The sequence below is a fragment of the Microcaecilia unicolor genome, chromosome 6 (assembly GCF_901765095.1).
Source record: "Microcaecilia unicolor chromosome 6, aMicUni1.1, whole genome shotgun sequence".
NCBI classification, from domain to species: domain Eukaryota; kingdom Metazoa; phylum Chordata; class Amphibia; order Gymnophiona; family Siphonopidae; genus Microcaecilia; species Microcaecilia unicolor.
The window spans coordinates 35,058,213-35,073,469 of NC_044036.1; the positions used below are offsets into that span (position 1 = coordinate 35,058,213).

General features: G+C 40.9%; 2 protein-coding genes across 10 annotated transcripts in view; one reads left to right on the top strand and one right to left on the bottom strand.

The window, feature by feature from the left end:
- Positions 1–7,479, bottom strand: part of OMA1 (OMA1 zinc metallopeptidase) — a 99,181-nt gene extending 91,702 nt beyond the window's left edge. For 3 of the 4 annotated variants that reach the window (XM_030207495.1, XM_030207492.1, XM_030207493.1), the window contains exon 1: positions 7,278–7,479. In XM_030207495.1, the coding sequence (XP_030063355.1) occupies positions 7,278–7,379 (102 nt within the window). In that variant the 5' untranslated portion in view covers positions 7,380–7,479. Of the gene's footprint in view, positions 1–7,218 lie in introns of all 4 variants that reach the window. The other variant, XM_030207494.1, reaches the window with a different exon arrangement.
- A 124-nt stretch (positions 7,480–7,603) lies between these two features.
- Positions 7,604–15,257, top strand: part of MYSM1 (Myb like, SWIRM and MPN domains 1) — a 62,377-nt gene continuing 54,723 nt past the window's right edge. For 4 of the 6 annotated variants that reach the window (XM_030206706.1, XM_030206708.1, XM_030206711.1 and 1 more), the window contains exons 1-3: positions 7,604–7,926; positions 12,104–12,182; positions 14,530–14,600. In XM_030206706.1, coding sequence (XP_030062566.1) covers positions 7,871–7,926; positions 12,104–12,182; positions 14,530–14,600 — 206 coding nt within the window. In that variant the 5' untranslated portion in view covers positions 7,604–7,870. Of the gene's footprint in view, positions 7,927–8,060; positions 8,176–12,103; positions 12,183–14,529; positions 14,601–15,257 lie in introns of those variants that run through there. The other 2 variants (XM_030206707.1, XM_030206709.1) reach the window with 2 other exon arrangements.

Sequence of the window (15,257 nt, forward strand, 5' to 3'; positions counted from 1 at the left end):
TGAGAATCTAGCATGTGATGTTTTTGTTCTTTCCTGAGAAAGTAGCAGAATAGCAGGTGATGTTTGTACATTCCTGAGCAGGTTCACGAGCTGTTCATGTAGAGTTGTTCTTGTAAGCAATGCATGATCATGGTTGTGTAAGCAAAATGTAACCAATAGTAATGATAATACATGTAATATCCATGAATATTCATAGAGTATATAAGAAGGGGATTGACTCCCAAATAAAGAGTTTTTTGCCCAGACACACGAGAGGAGAGTTATTTTGCAACATCTGGTGATCCCCGACGTGATCGGTGAAAACGTGACGTACTTACTACGACTGGAACAGTCAGCGCGCCATTCCTTCTACGGAACACTGTAAGTATGGGGGGAAATTTAACATCATCACATAAACAACATGCACAGGAGCTATATACTATAACGCAAAGATATGGTTCCTCCCGAAATCCAATAACTCTTAAAGATATAGAGCGTTTAATTGAGGAAATAGTTTGTCAATGTCCCTGGTATCCAGAGAAGGGATCATTCGATCCTCAAACATGGGAAAAGATAGGGCAGCAGTTTCGTTTAGAGCCTAGAGTTTCGACTCCTATATTATTGACTTGGAGAGAGATATATTCTACTATAGTAATTCTCTCTTCTGGATTGACAGGCATTACTAACGAAAATATATCCAACAAATTGCCAGGCAAGACCTGGTCTCTTTTACCTCCCGCGACTCTTGGACCTACACCTTCTCCTCCTTCTTGTCGGCTGGCCACCGATATGGGAAGGGAAGAGCAAAACAAAACTCCTGACTTTACTACTACTACCCCTAATAAACCAATTGAAAATATCCAAAACAACAACGCTAATGATAGCGTTATTATTACCAAAACACCAAAGAGCGTAGAACGACCTAGTTTAATTCAATTAGGTATACAGCAAGCACGAAAAAATGGTGAATTCATTTGGAACGATGATCTATGGGATAATTCGGAACCTAATCCTAATTTATACCCAGTTACTAGAACTACAACAATAGAGGCAGGGAACGAAACACATCATGCAGAATGGACTGCTCTACCTTATCAAGTTTTGAGAGAATTACGTAGAGCTATCGTAGAATCAGGTTTAAAAAGTTCATTTGTTCAAGGCATGATAGAAGGGATTAGTAACGGTTACTTAATGACTCCAAAAGATTGGAAAGACCTTTTCCGTATGCTGTTAACTCCTGCGCAATATGTAGTGTGGGATAATGAATATAAGCAAGCAGCACAACTTATCACTGGGACTAATTTGGTGCCTGATCAAATTTATGGATCGGGACCATTTTCAACCCTTGATATGCAAATTCAACAAAACGATACCTGTTTTCAAGCCATAGGCACTTGTATCTTGCGAGCATTTAAAAGAACACCAGAAGGGAATAAACCAACAAAATCTTTTGCATCAATTAAACAGGGTGCAACCGAATCTTACCTTCAATTTGTTAATCGATTGCAGGAAGCTGTAACTAGGCAAATTGATAATCTTGATGCGCAAACAGAGTTATTGATTAAATTAGCCCAAGAAAATGCAAATTCAGATTGCAAAAAGGCATTGCAGACTGTAGCTCATCGCCCAGGAATTACTTTAGCAGATTTATTGAGCGCATGTGCAGATGTGGGGACTCATGGTTATTCTATGAATTTGTTAGCAGGAGCTATACAAAAAGGTAATAAGCCACAGGGGACGTGTTTTAATTGTAAGAAACCAGGACATTTTCGAGCTCAGTGTAGAGCCCCAGGAGGGGGTGCCAACTTTGCAAAAGGACCTTCTCGACCTTCTCGAAAATGTCCTCGATGTCAAAAAGGATATCATTGGGCCAATCAATGTCGCTCTAATCCAATTAATTCCACACCGCCACCCCCAAAAAACTTTGCTCCGGGTTAACTCCTAACCTCGGTCCAAAGGGAGTGCAAGGGTCTTTTGCTCATAGTACTACTGCTACACAAGGTAGTGCAGGAATTGACCTTATTGCAGCGGAATGTAAAACTGCCATCTTACCTCATGAAGTTTTGGTATATAATACTACCTTTAAAGGACCCATTCCAGCGGCTACTGTAGGTTTAGTATTACCTCGCTCCTCTGCATCGAAGGCAGGTATTCATGTTATCCCTGGAGTTATTGATGCTGATTACACAGGCATTGTTAAAATTCAAGTATGGTCCTCATCACCTTTAACAATTTCTCCCGGGGACTCGTGGGCACAATTAATTATTTTACCATATTTTACAGCACCTATTCCTTCTACTGTCTCTCGTACAGGGGGCTTTGGATCTACGCGACAGGTAAGTGCAGTTTTAAAACCGGTTTCTAATGCACGACCCACTGCTCAATTTTTATTGCAACAAAAGCCCTTTGTTGGTATATTAGATACCGGGGCGGATGTTTCTGTCATAGCTTATAAACAATGGCCTGTGGAATGGCCCATTGAAGATACTTCACATGTGACAGGAATAGGGGGAACTCAGTCAGCCTCCCAAAGTTCTCAATGGTTATCTATTACATATCCTAACGATACCAAGGTTCTAGGACATATTAAGCCCTGTATTTTACAAGTACCCTTTAATTTATGGGGTCGTGACCTTTTGGAACAATTAGATGCATCATTGATCCTACCTGATTAACAGTTCATAAATATGTCTTTTTCTCTTCCTTTGGAATGGAAAACTGACAAACCTGTTTGGGTAGAGCAGTGGCCGATTACCAGAGAAAAACTGTTGATTTTACATCAATTGGTGGAAGAACAATTACAATTAAATCACATTGAGCCTACCAATTCTCCATATAATACTCCGGTATTTGTGATCAAGAAAAAATCCGGAAAATGGAGATTTTTACATGACCTACGAGCTATTAATGCGATTTTAGAACCAATGGGCCCGTTACAATGTGGTATTCCAAATCCTAATTTGATTCCTTATGATTATCAATTAGCTATTATAGATCTGAAGGATTGTTTTTTTTCAATTCCTCTCCAGGAAAAAGATTATAAATACTTTGCTTTTACTGTACCTGTTTACAATAATGCACACCCTACTACTAGGTATTGTTGGAAAGTTTTGCCCCAGGGAATGTTAAATTCACCCACTATTTGTCAATACTATGTTCATCAAGCCTTGCAACCATTTCGTGCCTATTTCCCTCAACTTTTGGTATATCATTATATGGATGATATACTAATTGCAGGGATAACTCTTCCCCCTTCTTGGAAATCTACTTTAATTTCTATCTTGGCCTCCTCAGGATTAACAATTGCCTCAGAGAAGGTTCAAGAAAAGGAACCCTATTTATATCTAGGTTTCCGTATGACTAAAGCTGCAGCCCAACCTGTCGCTCCTCATCTCAATTTACAGTCTCCCACGACATTACATCAATTACAAGAGATTTTAGGAAATCTCAATTGGTTACGTCCCTACTTGAAACTTCCTACAGAATTTTTACAACCCCTGTTTCTCGCATTAAAAGGTCATAAAACACCTGCTGAATTAATTACACTCACTGCATCGCAACAAACAATTCTGTCACAATTGGATCAAATCTTACAAACAAAATGGACAGATAGACGAGATGCATTTGCCCTTTTTTGTTTTTGCGTTCTCAAAGACCCCACCCACCGACAACCGTTTGGTGTCTTATATCAAGATACAACTCCTCCGAAATTGATAGAATGGGTCTATTTACAGAATACTCTCCATTCTACTATTACACAATGGCCCCAGCAACTAGCCTTGCTGATTACTAAAGCTCGAGAGCGAGCAACATTCATGACTGGTTTCGACATTCTTAAACTCATCATTCCTCATTCTTTGTGGCAGTGGGAAAAAATGATTCAGTTCTCCGACGACTTGCAATTTATTTTAGCCACTTATGTTGGTATTATAGATTGCCACTATCCTAAAGACCCTCGCATACAGGGCACATCCATTTTGCCAATCACTCTTCATGATCCCATTTCTTTACGTCCACTCCCTACTGCTCTCACCGTCTTTACAGATGGTAGTCCCACTCGTGGGGTGGTTACTTGGTACAATCTGAACAAATGGCACGTCAAATTTACCTCTCCACAAACCTCTGCTCAACGTTCAGAGCTTGCTGCCATCATCCTGGCTCTTTCTTTATTTTCAGATCAACCACTGAATCTTATTGTTGACAGTCAATATTGTGCTAATCTTGTCCGTCGCATGCCCGACAGTTATGTATCATTCAAAATGGATGCCTCTTTTTATGCTTTACTGTTAACCCTCCAAGGTTACTTGGAGAATCGCCTTTCTTCTCTCTTTATAGGTCATATCCGCAGTCATCAACCTTTTCCTGGTGGTCTGTCTGAAGGGAATGCTCGAGCGGATCGCCATCTTCATTTTTTCTCCACAGCACACTGCAGTCATGAACTTCATCATCAAAATGCACCTAGCCTAGCTCGCCAGTTTCAAATTTCTTTAGAAGAAGCTAGAGCTATTATCAAAAATTGTCCACAATGTTCCTTTTCAGCTCCTACTACCTTTTTTCCTGGAGTTAATCCTCGTGGTCTGGAAGTTAATAGCCTCTGGCAAATGGACGTTACTCACTTTCCCCCTTTTGGTCAATGGTCTAAGCTTCATGTGGTTGTTGATACTCATTCTGGATTTTTGTGGGTCACTGCACAAAAAGGGGAAACTACATCTCATGTCCGCTCTCATCTTCTCCAAGCTTTTGCGGTCATGGGTGTTCCTAAAACTCTCAAGACAGACAATGCCCCTGCTTATACTTCCACCTCCTTACAGGAGTTCCTGACCCTCTGGCATATTGAGCACCTTTTTGGTATCCCCTATAACTCCACTGGTCAAGCTATTGTTGAACGTGCTAATCGCACACTGAAAACTGCTTTAAGTAATCTGACTACAAAAAAAGACGGTATTCTCCGTCATAGAGTAAGCATTGATGAATGCTTAGCACAAATCCTTTACACACTGAATCATCTCAATCTCATCAATAATCCTGCTACAAAAACTTTTTCTTCCAGATTTGAACAACATTTTCGTACTCCTGCCCCACCTTTATCTCGTCCTTTGGTCATATACCGACAACTACCTTCTGATCAGTGGAGTTCCCCTGTGCCTCTCCTTACCTGGGGTCGTGGTTACGCTGCTGTTCAAACAGATTCTGGCCCGGTGTGGATTCCAGCAAAGTGGGTGAAACCTCATGTCGTGGCATCAAGGTCTTCACAACCCAATTCCCAATTTCACACTCACCCTTCAAGGACCGCAGATGCAAACACGCAAACGGTCAGTGACTCGTCAACCTAATGCTCCTGTTACTTGGGGACAAATTAAAGCCTTGAGTCAACAAGCTACAGAGACTTTAGAAAAAGCTCATATTGAAAAGACTGATGATAACTTCGTAGTGGCTATTATTGCAGCGCTTAATGCTAATTCCATTACATTGCTTCTACTGTGTTGTTGTTTGTACATACCTTGTGGACAGTCACAATTACTTCCCACAAAAAATATTTGGGAAGCGTTTGCAATTTCACTGAACCAAACTGATTTCTGTCTTTCTCATCAAAAGGCAGTTGGAGAAGTTTTGGCAACTTGCCTGATTCCAGTATGTCATGATCCTAAAGATATGCAAAATGATACTTGGTTTTATTCACAGCTTCCTGTTAATTCATCCTATCGAAATGCTTCTTATGAATACCATAATTGGGGAACACAAACCCTGTTGCCGCCTACTTTGGCAATGCATGTGAGAACCAATCAAATAGCTAGTATCAATATGACATGTGCTCGTATGGTTAATTGTACCCGATCAAATTGTGTTAATTTTGGACCAACTTTGTTAAATTGTAGCTCCTACGAAAATGTTTCATATATTTATAAATTTACTCATTTACCCCCTGGCTGGTTTTGGTCATGTGGAATGTATACCTTTAATTATATTCCAGCTAATATATCTGATGGTACTACATGCTGTCTAAGTCGACTCACTATGGTACTTCCCAGTAAACATATTTTATTTTCTAACTCCTCACATATGCGATCCAAGCGTATGACCCTTGCTGCCAATTGCAATGATAATGTTAAATTTCTGAGTCAAACTGAATATCTGGCACTTGCATTTTCATTAATAGGTGTCCCTGCATTGGCAGCGGCAAATGCAAAAAATATTCGTGAATTAGCCTGTTGGGCAATTAAATCAATCAATGCAACCTCCACTGCTATTAGTTTACTTAATGCTGAGCAACAGCAATTACGTCATGGAGTTTTACAAAATCGAGCAGCCATTGATTATCTTTTATTACTTAACCATCATGGTTGCGAAGAGTTTCAGGACATGTGCTGTTTTAATTTATCTGACAATTCAAAGGCCATTGACAAACAATTAGCTTTCCTACGGAATTTAACTACTCATATTACTATTCATAATAACCTACTCTCTGATGTATGGGATCAATTGTGGCAATGGATCCCTTGGACCTGGCTCCGCCCTATTATCCAGTATTTAGTCATTGGTATTTTTGTTTTCACTATTTTTTGCTGTTGTATACAATGCATTCCTAACCTTTTTTCTTTATGTTTTCCTCGTCCATTCGCTCCAACACGTCACTCTGCTCAATATGTTTATAAGCTATTACAAACATCTCCACCTCCATCTCCAGCTGGCACACCACGGAGATTTCATTAAAAAAAAAAAAAAAAAAAAAAAGGTGGAGATGTAGATAGAATGTATTTGGATACAGGCAGCAGATGATGTTTTGTATATTCCTGAGAATCTAGCATGTGATGTTTTTGTTCTTTCCTGAGAAAGTAGCAGAATAGCAGGTGATGTTTGTACATTCCTGAGCAGGTTCACGAGCTGTTCATGTAGAGTTGTTCTTGTAAGCAATGCATGATCATGGTTGTGTAAGCAAAATGTAACCAATAGTAATGATAATACATGTAATATCCATGAATATTCATAGAGTATATAAGAAGGGGATTGACTCCCAAATAAAGAGTTTTTTGCCCAGACACACGAGAGGAGAGTTATTTTGCAACATTCCTGTTTGTTTGTTAATAAAGTGTTTTGAAAAGAAAAAACGGTACAGCCCCCACACTTTTACAATTATAACCCAGGAGATAATTTGATCAAAGCTGTTTTTATTTGTAGAAAAGTTAACACCCCCGAATGAGCAAAAAGCCTTAAGGAATTAGAGATGCAGCATGCACTCACTAGTGACATTTTCAGCAAGTGCAGCAGCAGCAGCCCTTCTCCTCCTCTCTACTACTTACCGGAGCCCCACAAACTCCAGAAGGCAAATATGAACTCCCTGCAGACAGGGCCCGAGCTTTCAGCCTGCAGCATATGCGGCTCATTTTCGGGTGTAACAACATTCCGCAACTGGGGCAGGAAGGTAGGTCAGCCCACAAAAAAGATGGAAGCTAAACTAACCTCCAAAGAGATAATAAAGTCAAGTCTATATCCCACAGTCACAGACAGTAGTAGAGCAAGGGAGGAGGAGGGAACGCGAATCGCGCGATGCTATTGGTTAAAAGCTTTCTGTGACGTCAGTGGATCTTTGTGTTCACCCGGTGGGGGCCGGGGGGAAGGAACGTACGATGGCCTAATCTGCTCGTTCGGAATTTCCGTGTTCGGCCTGCCCTGTCCTTTCCTGACCTACTGTTCCCTTTTCTTTTCCTGCCTTAACCTTTCGTCGCTTTTTTTTTTTTTTTTGCAAGCTATGCTTCGTCTAGCAAGTCAGGCCACGACTGGGCTTGCCTGTTGTGGATAAGAAATAGCCCAAGAGGACCGCTGTCTGGGTCTCGGAGGGTCTGTGCAAGGAAGGAAAAACCTCCTTGGGTCTCTCTGTGCATGTCGGCTCGCTATGGCGGAAGAGGCGGATGTGGATATCGAAGGGGACGAGGCTGAAGGGCCGCGAGGGTGAGGGGGGAGGGCTTTATATTTGCTTCACTATCGCTTGTTGCTGCTGTATGGATTCTAGGATGCATCCAAGTTTCTCGTTTTGCATTTTTTTTTTTTTTTAATAACCCGTTTTTGCTGCTTACCTCGCTGATCTAGCTGGCTGAAGGCTGCGGGGACAACTGGATGTGATGGTGCATCTCTTGGTCCTCCAGAGCACAACACAAGCTATCTGTAGAACATGTCAACAATGAAAGAAGTGGGATTAATGTAAATATTTTAGATCCTAAGACAGGGCTGCCCAAACCTGACCAGGGGACCTCATAGCTAGTTAGGGATCCATTATATGGGAATGTATGTACACCTGTGGTCATGTGGTGTGCGTGTGTAAATATATACAGACAATTTAGGAGCCGATGTACGAATTCTTACATTAATAGGTGGTCATCTTCATGGCACTTAACCTTACCATTACTCCTCTATTCAATACCACTACTAATTTGTCTGTATTGAATACCTTAATTGTCTGCATTTGCATACCTTAATTGTCTTTAGCTATTTAGATCTATTAGTCTGGCCCTATGAACTATTGTGTAATCAGATGTACTATGCTGCCCTAATTTGATTGGCTCTGTTGTTATGGCCTTTAGATTGTATGCTCTTTTGAGCAGGGACTGTCTCTTTCTTCATGTTTGACTGTACAGCGCTGCGTAAGTCTGGTAGCGCTTTAGAAATGTTGAGTAGTAGTAGTATAAATAAAGTTTCCAAATACAGGTCCGAAAAAGTTTTACACCTGATGTGGTTGTTGATCATTTGTAAAACTCTGAATGGACTGTGTCGGCATTGCCGTTCGGCTTAGAAAACAGAGAGGTGAATTTGCAGGCGACACAAAACTATTCAGAGTTGTTAAAATGCATGTGTAGTGTGAAAATTTGCAGGAAGACATGCAATGGCAGATGAGATTTAATATGGACAAATGCGAAGTGATGCACATTGGGAAGAATAATCCAAATTCTAGGAATCAGCACCCAAGAAAAAAGATCTAAGTGTCATCATGGACAATATGCTGAAATCTTCTGTCCAGTGTGTGATGGCAGCAACAAAAAAAAAAAGGACAAATAGAATGTTAGGAATTATTAGGAAAGGGTTGGAAAATACGGCAAAGAATATTATAATACATCTGTATTGCTCCAAGATATGACCATGCCTTGAGTATTGTTTGCAATTCTGGTCGCTGTATCTTAAAAAAGATGTATCAAAATTAGAAAAGGTTCAAAGAAGGGCTACCAAAATGAGTAAGGGGGATAGAACTCCTCTCATCGAGGAACTGCTAAAGAGGTTGGGACTCTTCAGCATGGAAAGAGATGGCTGGGGGGGGGGGGCAGTGATAGAGGTCTACAAAATCCTGAGTGATGTAGAACGGGTAAATGTAAATTGATTATTTACTCTTACAAAAAGGGCAAAGACTAGGGGACACTCAACAAAGTTAAATGAAAATACTTTTAAAACAAATAGGAAGAAATATTGTTTCACTCAATGAATAGTTAAGTTCTGGAACTCGTTGCCAGAAGATGTGGTAAAAGTGGTTAGCATATCTGGGTTTAAAAAAGGTTTGGTCTAGTTCCTGGAGGAAAAGTTCATAATCTGCTATTGAGATAGACGTGGGGAAAACCACCACTCATCCCTGGGATCAGTAGCATGAATCTTGCTACTATTTGGGATTCTGTCAGGTACTTGCAACCTGAATTGGCTGCTGTTGGAAGCAGGATACTTGGCTAGATGGACCATTGGTCTGACCCAGTATGGCTATTCTTATGTTCTTGTGTACATAATACTAGCTTAGGGCAGATCATCCTGACATCATTTATTGAATTCTCCCCTTTGTGTTGCATGCATGATGCTGTAATTATCAGAGTATGCCTCTACGTATTTCATGAGGCTTTGAGTTTTCGTTCTTATAAATTATTGATATTTAGGTTTTAAAAAGGTTTGGACAAGTTCCTGGATGAAAAGGCCATAGTCTGCTATTGAGACAGACATGGGGAAGCTACCGCTTGCCCTGGGATTGGTGTCATGGAATGTTGCCACTGTTTGGGTTTCTGCCAGGTAAATGTGACCTGGCTTGGCCACTTTTGGAAACAGGGTACTGGGCTGGTCTGACCCAGTATGGCTATTCTTATGTTCTTGATGTACAAAATAAGTATATTTTTGTTGCTTTACCCAGTATGGATACAGTATACCTTGTTGCACTAGGGCTAAATCAGACTCTCTACGTTTGTTTTTAATAATTAATTTTCTTTCTTCTATACTTAATTGAGGTTTGTTATACTATCTTGATAAAATGTGTGGACCTCAAGTATGATATGCTAGTGAGAATTACAAGTTCTGAACCATGATACCTTTGTTTAATTGAAATCAGCCTTATACAATCAAAGGATATACATTTAATTCAGAAAGGATGTCCAATTTAGAATATGGACGCCCATTTCTCATGTATTTTAAGAACAAGATCTGCTGACATGAGAAATGGACGTCCAGTGCTGGCTCCATCCAACATGAGCATGCATTTTACAAACTGAAATATCCAAACTGTGAAGGGGCAAGACAAGGGATGTGGACATCACAGGCCAGCATAGGAACATCCATACTATAAAGTGGCCACACAGACATCCAAGGGGAGGAGTAGCCTAATGGTTAGAGCAGCCAGGTAAGAACCAGAGTAGAGAGCCAGAAGTTGCGGTTCACATCCTACTGTAGCTGCTTAATTTTCGTTCTTTTTTTATCGTGAGCATTCCATGGACAGAAAAATATCTCATATGACTTTCTTACTCCCTCCAGCGGAGAACTGCTCAATCGGAGCACCTTTCTGTAACCTGTAACCTTCGCCTCCAGCCTTTCCTCTCAGTGTCCCGCCCTCCTCTGAGGTCATTTCATCTTTCCTCGAGGGCGGGACACTGAGAGGGAAGGGAACGCTGGAGGCGAGCTGACGTCAGCTTATTTGCATGCTGTTACGAACCCAGCCAGCCAGCCATCCAGGGAAGCAGAGTGACCAATTATATAGATGTTGTCAGGTCTGTATGTGTGTTAGATTGATTTGGGGGATTGGAAAGGTGTGTATTACTTGGTGAACAGTGTGAGGGTTGCTTGACAGAAGATGTGTGGATGAAATATGGAAATGAGATGTTTGAGTAGCTGGTGAACAGTTTTGTTGATTAATAGAGTATGTGCTCTGATTGACTGTAGAAAAAAGGACAGTGGTAAAAAGGTAGGTATGTGGGTCTATGAGCGAATGAAGATATTTCTGTGGGGTAGCTAACCAGATTTCAGTAGCGGCCATTTTCAATTTCTGGGAAGCCCCAGCATCGATAGAATGTCTTACAGTTAGGGGTAGAGGGTGCTTGGTTCCTCACTCCACCCTGAGTCTCTCTGGATCAGGGATTCTAAACCTAGTCCTCAGGACACACCCAGCCAGTCAGGTTTTCGGGACATCCCTCCATTTTGTGCTGGGCTTGGGGTTGCTGCAGCTCTGAACCTGAAAAGGCCCAATTAATGACGTTTTTACTTTCAGTCGCTATAGTTTTATATAAACATTTAGATACTTTAGAAACCTTGTTTGTCTCGCACACAGATGTCAGCAGCTGAAAAGAAATATTGCCTTTTCAGGTGTTCTCTTTGAATGGCTAGCTTTACGGGACACACGCAGCATGGCTGTTTCTTGCAATTTGTTTATTGATTTTCAGTTCACTTCTGTATTAGTGCTAAATAATACAGCTGAAAAAAGAGACTTGGGAGGCTCTGAAAACCATTGTGATGATAGTAAACCTATCTGTTTTAACAGAATTTGGTGATATCAGCCCACCAGATGTCTGTGGCTTTCTTGGCAAGATACTATATTAGTTTGCCATTGCTTTCTGTACCCCACAGCACTCGTCCAGTACAGTGAGGCCAGACCCTGTCTGGCTTCCAAGATATGAGAGGTTTGGACTTACTCAGGCTGGTAGTGTTGTATGAAAACCTAATATATGCATTAATAAAGATTGCTGATTGAATATAGCAACATGTAAGAATTCAGCGTGCAATTAAATTTGTCTGTGTTTGTACAGTTCACAATTTGAGCTTATTTTTAGTAGACACAAATCACTTGTTTAAGCTCTGTAATTGATCATCATCGTCTTTCTATCTTGAATTGGTATTTTAGAGACTATGAAAGAGCAGCTGGTGGTTTCAGACAGGATCATTACCTTGATTCAACCTGGAAAACTGATATAGGCCTCGTAGTAAGTATTTTGTATGAAACAAAGGTCCGTTACGTTTGCAATCAACGGATTTATTTTAGATGATCATACAACGTCAAAATGTTTTTTTAAAACCTTTTTGGGAGACACATTGACTTTGCAGGGAGAATTTTTGGCCTATATTCGGTCCTTCTCCCCTGCTTGTGCTGTAACTTTAAAGAAGTAAAACCGGTGTTCTTCAGCTGGAGAGGGCATTGAAGCTTAGGGGTATGTTTGCTAAGGTGCATTAGCGTTCCTAACGCACCTTTAAAGTTAAGGCGCGTTAAACACTAACGTGCATATACATTTCTATAGGCACTTTAGCGTTTAACATGTGTAAACCATTTACGCTCGTTAAAAACACTAACGTGCCTATATTGCACCTTAGTAAACAGGCATTAATGGTTCAGTTGGTTCAGAAAGGAGGTATATCCCAGTACCAAAGAAAATTGGTGTGTTCTTGGTATAACTATTGCTTAACTGAACTTAATTCCAGAAATACCTTAAAGCCTCTCTGTTTAAGCAATTTCTCACGGATGGTCATAATTAATTTAAACCCCTAATTGTACAATTATTAAATTTCTCAGTTCCAATCTAATTGTTATTATATATAGATGACTATAAATTGTTAGCTTTTTGCGTCTAGCATTCGTTTCCATATTGCAATTACTCAGTCCTCATTTAGGACTCTCATAGGTGCGTTAGCATCTTTAACATGCGTTAACCGTGTGCACGCTGATTGTAGGCGTGTTAAAAATGCTAACGCGCCTTAATAAACAGGGCTCTTATTTTGTTATTACTATTTAATGTATGCTATTCCGCATCACTTTTGTACTGTCAGCCACATTGAACCTGATCTATCGGGATATAAATGAAATAAATTGATAAATCTGTTTGAGTAACAAATGTTTGTGACTGGAAGGACGTCCCATCTTTAGAACTAGGATTACTGCAACTTGGAGAAGACTTGACATCTGTTATTTCTCATTACTTGAGTCAACTATGTTTGTAAAATTATTTTCAGTGTCTGTAAAATTTTTCTCAGTAACTTTGAAATTGTCAAGGAGATGACCATCAAACTTAGCCATATTGTTGCTCGAAGAATGGTATCTGTTGCTGTCTCTTTTAGCTTAGATTTCAAAGTTGTGATTTGACATAAATGTATTTGCTTTGTGATCGTTTTAACTCATTCTCTTTATTGGCAAAAAGACTTATGCCTATGTATACACTACCAAATATTTTTAAGTCTTAGGGACCTTTTTACTAAGCTGTGTAGGCGTCTATGTGGGCTACCGCGTGGCCCGGGCGGTAATTGCATTTTCTACGCGCGTCCGAAAATATTTTTTATTTTCGAATGCGCGGCACAAACAGGGTGGTAATCGGCAGCGTATGCGAATTGACGATTACCACTCGGTTAACACGTGAGATCTTACCGCTAAGTGAATGGGTGGCGGTAGGGTCTCGGACCCAAAATGGACACCCGCCAATTTTTATTATGCTGCATGTCCATTTTCGTCCCCCCCCCCCCCCCCCACCCCCCCCCCCCCCCCCCCCCCCACCCCCCCCCCCCCAAAAAAAGGCTTTTTTATTTTTACAGGCGCGCTGAAAAATGGATCTGCGCGCGTCTAAAACACGAGCCTACACTAGCGCAGGCCATTTTTCAGCACACCTTAGTAAAAGGACCTCTTACTATTTTACACCGATCAGATCTTAAGCATTCACAAGGAAGGTGTACAGGAGGAAAAGAAAACAGTCACCTGATAAGTAATTAGGCTCAACTGTATTAACTCTCATAAGTCATTAAAAAACCTGCTCCTCCTTTTATTTTTTTCAGTTTTTTGTCCTTTTAATTTCAAACTTTTATAATATAATTACAACATCCAAAAAACCACTTAGCTTTGTCTGGCCATATTTGACGGCCCAGTGGTGACAAATCAGTGGGTCCCGCTAAAAGATTGAGAATGGCAAATGTCATGAGGCAGCTTCTGCAGAAGCTTATTCTGGTGAAACGGAGAAACTCCGTAGAGCGTGGCTCAACAAAGCAAAGTGATTTTCTGGATGCCGTAATTATATATATAAAAAAGTTTGAAATTAAAAGGAGAATTGAAAAAAATTAAGGGAGGAGGAAGCTTTTTATGATTTATGACGGTTAATACGGTTTAGCCTAGTTACTTCTCAGGTGACCGTTATGCTGAAGTCTTTTTTTTCTCCTGTAGACCTGCCTTGTCAGTGCTTAAGATCTGATCAATGTAAAACAGTAAGACTTAAAAATATTTGGCTTTGTGACCATTTCACATAATTATTATCCAGAATCATTAAGTGCACAAAATGTCACTTTTCTTTATTTCAGCCCTGGGCCCTGGATAGCTCCATTAGTGAGGAGAACAGAGCTATTATTCAGAAAATGCTGCTTGAGGAAGAGTATCCTTCGGAAATATGTTTTACCTTCCCCTTTCTGGTGCTGTAGGTATGTGTGTTGGAATCTATGATTTGACTGAGCAAAATCAAAAAAGGTACCTTGCATGGTTTGTGAGTATTAGATACAAAACTAGGCTCATATACTTCAGAGGTAGGCAAGCTTTTCTCTTATGCAGGACCCTGTTAGTAGCATTTGCCTGCACCAGGGCTGGGGAGAGGGGTCCCCTCTCGGAGCTCCAGTTTGGGAGTTGGAGTTTCGCCTTATTCAGGGCACCAGTGAGACTATCTGTCGCAGGAGCAAGGAACACAACTTGTAATTCAGGATATATGATATAGGGACCCTTTTACAAAGGTGCACTGAAAAACAGACTGTGGTAGGGTAGACACGTGTTTTGGGCGAGCGCAGAATAATTTTTCAGCGCACCTGTAAAAAAATGCCTTTTTTGCCGAAAATGGACATGTGGCAAAATGAAAATTGCCACGCGTCCATTTTGTGTCTGAGACCTTACCACCAGCCATGGCTGCCGAGAGGAGGGGGGCAGGGGGGACAAAATTCCCCGGGCCTGGGCCTCCAAGGGGGGCCTGGCGCCGCAGTCCCCTCCACCCACCCCCTCTCCGTCCACCACCGGGCCGGGCCCCCCTGAATTCAAATCATAGCAC